Genomic DNA, 3,780 nt, shown 5'->3' with positions numbered 1-3,780 from the left:
CACAAGTAAATGTAATAAGCAAAAATATAGCGGACTTACACTACTCAGTGAAATACCAAACCGATGACACAATCTAGAGCAAAATATCGTGGTCGATCGTGTCAATGGCATCCAAGAGATCAAGCAAAATTAAGATAACATCCTTACGCTTATCAAGGGACCGCAGCACGTCATTCTGAACTCTTAGAAGTGCCGTTTCTGTACTACAGCCCTCGCGATATGCAGACTGACATTTAGCATGCAAATTGTGGTGACATAAATATGAACTCAATTGACTGTAAAGAACACGTTCAATGACCTTCCTATGAACCAAAGCTTCTGTATTATTTATAGTAAGGTGAGCGTGTGTTTGTGTTTTATTCGTAGACATTGGTTTATGCACAAGAATCAACAGGCATGTAATTGATCGTTCGATCAATGTATTGATTGATTGATTGATTGACTGACTGACTGACTGACTGACTGACTGACTGATTGATTGATTGATTGATTGATTGATTGATTGATTGATTGATTGATTGATTGATTGATTGGTTGCTTGTTTGGTTGATTTTTGTGGTTAAATAAACTTATTTTTGTATGATATTGATCAATTCACTGATTGATTTTTGTGTTGAGGTGTAAAAAAAATGTGTGGTTCCGATTACATTCATAGGTGGGGTGGGTGGAGTTTTTTATTTATTTATTTTTTATTTTTTTTATGTGGGAGTGTCTAATTCAGGTTTTCCAATATTTTCCAAATGGTCTCTTTGTTGGTTATTTCTTCCTATCAGATGTACAGTCATTACAGATTGGAAGAATAGTTTTATATTGTCTTTTTAAGTTGATGTCAGTTTCCGTAATCATGATTTCTTGCGAGACTTCGCGATTTTCGCGATTTTATTATTATTTTTTGGGAATACGTAAAAACAAATTTACGGTCGGCGTGAAAACCTAGGTGGGGTCGGATAACCGGAACCAAACAACTTTTTTTTTTGGCCTGGTATAAAGTTGTTTTCCTACTTTTCACTGTATCAGCAAAGACATCTTGTCCATTTTCTCCTCTTCTCTAAATCAAAACACCCCTAATCATATAATTACGAAGGCACTGGTTACAGCACATACAAGTCTGCGGTTACAGGAACGAGTTGCTTTATCTCTTATCTTATCACACCAAGTACACACTCATCTACGTGCAACATTTTTATACCATGGATATATAGTAGTGATTTCACTAATACATCCATGGTTATACTACTATACCAGATCATTTTCCTTTTGGGGTGGGGCACCCGGTAGGGTGGGATTGGGAGTGGGGACCCAGAACCATGATCTCTTGTGCAATCGTGCATTTCCTTTTGTGCCTTTCGTTTCGCTCATGAATTTCTAAAGAATTCATGAATTTTAAAATCCAAGCGAAAGGTATGTATGATGCCATTGTTTACTTTATTAGCACTATCTACATTCAAATACAACACATTATCTTATTGACTGCCAGCCTGTCACCACATTTAATGGCTCTGAGCAAATGGCTAATGTATGCAACCGAACATCGTACTGGAAACATTCAGATATCCTTTGATGTTTATCGCTCTTGCCTATCCTGTTGGTGGAGGGGCCATGCTCAGAGCATGGAGGTATCTCTATGCTCAGGGTATGGAAGTATAACCGACGCTGGGTTATACTTCCATGCTCAGAGGAAACAATATGATATGCATCACATTACGTGACTGCCGAGACATTCCACAAAATGGGGAATTTAAAGAATATTTTGTTTGATTTTCTACCCTTAGCTATGGAAATATGCGAAGATGTGTTGGAGTTCTCGGAGTGTATATTTATAGCCCTGACAATGTACCCTGACTACGTCCAGTACACCCGTACGTCGTTGTTACGTAAACTGTATTTAAAACTGTAATTAATATTCGTGTTCTGTTTGTAGTCGACACCTATCTAACGACCAATTTATGGTGCTGTCTTCTATAAGGTCACGACGACCCACTGAAACACGTACCAAATACAGTATATATTATTTTCATTTTCCTAACACTTTCAGGCCCTAATATTATATAACGTCAGTTTATAAAAACGTATTTACTGGTAACAGCCGGCATCAACGTGGCACCATGAGTGCATAATCGATAGTATGCCGGGGCATGACAACCCTAGCCGCATTACATCTCGTTCCTATATGTATACAGTATTCCCCCCAACTGATCATTTACCCCTGGTGAGTATTAAAAGGTTTACCTACCAAGCACCAGTATAGCAGTGATGAATGGGTACCCCATGTTCTAATACACGTTCAATTATCAGCTCTTTGCCACGCCATTGTAGTTCACAGCGCCTCGCCTCGCATTGTGACTGGGCACGGTATTGACATGCACTTACTTATAAGGGAAATAAGGGAACGTTCATTTATAACGAACTGGGAGGTGGAGTATCGCTCAACATTTTTAATTCGAGGGGGCTGGGGAGTGGGGGGGGGGGGCACTGGAAAAAATAACCTATGAAACCTTTGAGGAATAGACAACTAATGATAATGGCTGTACCTGTCAATCAGTGATTACCAACATATTACAATATTACGGCGTTTGATGAGACTCACGAGTGTATTTCTGTAAATCTCGAAATTGCCGATGTGATGTCACGCGTTTGACGTGAACTATAAAGTCTCGTAGATAGCGTAGTTTATTATAAACGTTTATACACTCACAAGTTGATCGATCGACTGGTATTGTTTAAATCCTTCTATTAATGTAAACAATCAAAAGTTCGATGGTCTAAGATAATTATTCATCATAGGTTTCGTAAATCCAAACAAATTTGTACATTTTTTCACTTGATAGTTGAAACATGTGAAAGCCACCATCACCATGCATGCGGATATCCACACACACACACACACACACACACACACACACACACATATATATATATATATATATATATATATATATATATATATATATATATATATATATATATATATATATATATATATAGTTTTGGTAGTATTGGAATTCTTTCTTGGTTGTAACTCGGAGTTTCACGCATTGTGCGATCATCAGACAACTGATGAGTTGTCTGATGATCGCACAATGCGCGAAACTCGAAGTTACAACCAAGAAAGAGTTCCAGTACTACCAAAACTATTACGCTCTGCCACTGTGGTATAGAGCACTGTCTTAGCAGATTGATATTCACCGAGTTATATATATATATATATATATATATATATATATATATATATATATATATATATATATATATATATATATATATATATATATATATATATATATATATATATATATATATATATATACACACACACACACACACACACACATACATATACGTACATATATGTATATTCTTGTTAACCTGAATGTCGTACAATTAAATATAATTAATATTGCATTACTAGTGTGTATTTATCGTTCTATCTTCAAATGAAATTCACTGTACATGTACGTCAAATAGTATATCTTTAATTCATTTTTCAACTTTCGCCTAAGCTCTCGCCTCAATTCGCGTTCGCATCGCTTCAGCTTCGCTTTCGCTTCGCCTAAATGTCAAGTTTACGGGAGTTCGCTTCAATTAAACATCGCTTTCACTTCGCTTCCTTTTCGCGTTGAGTTCGCATTCGCATCGCACCCCATTCGCATCGCGTCATACAACTTTGTCTCTGAATCGCATTGTGTGGAACATGCGCTACCCACATATTTGCATGATAAAGGATTTGAAACAAAAAGTATAAATCATTACGGCTACTAAAATTATGCGGGGTTGTACTTT

At 36.7% G+C, this 3,780-nt stretch overlaps 1 protein-coding gene across 1 annotated transcript in view; it reads right to left on the bottom strand.

Annotated features, from left to right (window-relative positions):
- Positions 1–2,365, bottom strand: part of LOC144440179 (carotenoid phi-ring synthase-like) — a 15,791-nt gene extending 13,426 nt beyond the window's left edge. Inside the window, exon 1 of the mRNA XM_078129468.1 lies at positions 2,234–2,365. Within this exon, the coding sequence (XP_077985594.1) occupies positions 2,234–2,270 (37 nt within the window). The 5' untranslated portion in view covers positions 2,271–2,365. The remainder of the gene's footprint in view (positions 1–2,233) is intronic.
- Between the last annotated feature and the right edge of the window lie 1,415 nt (positions 2,366–3,780).

Source organism: Glandiceps talaboti, chromosome 9 (genome assembly GCF_964340395.1).
Source record: "Glandiceps talaboti chromosome 9, keGlaTala1.1, whole genome shotgun sequence".
NCBI classification, from domain to species: Eukaryota; Metazoa; Hemichordata; class Enteropneusta; family Spengelidae; genus Glandiceps; species Glandiceps talaboti.
The sequence above is the reverse complement of the archived record's forward strand: the minus strand, read 5'-3'. Positions and strand labels throughout refer to the sequence as shown.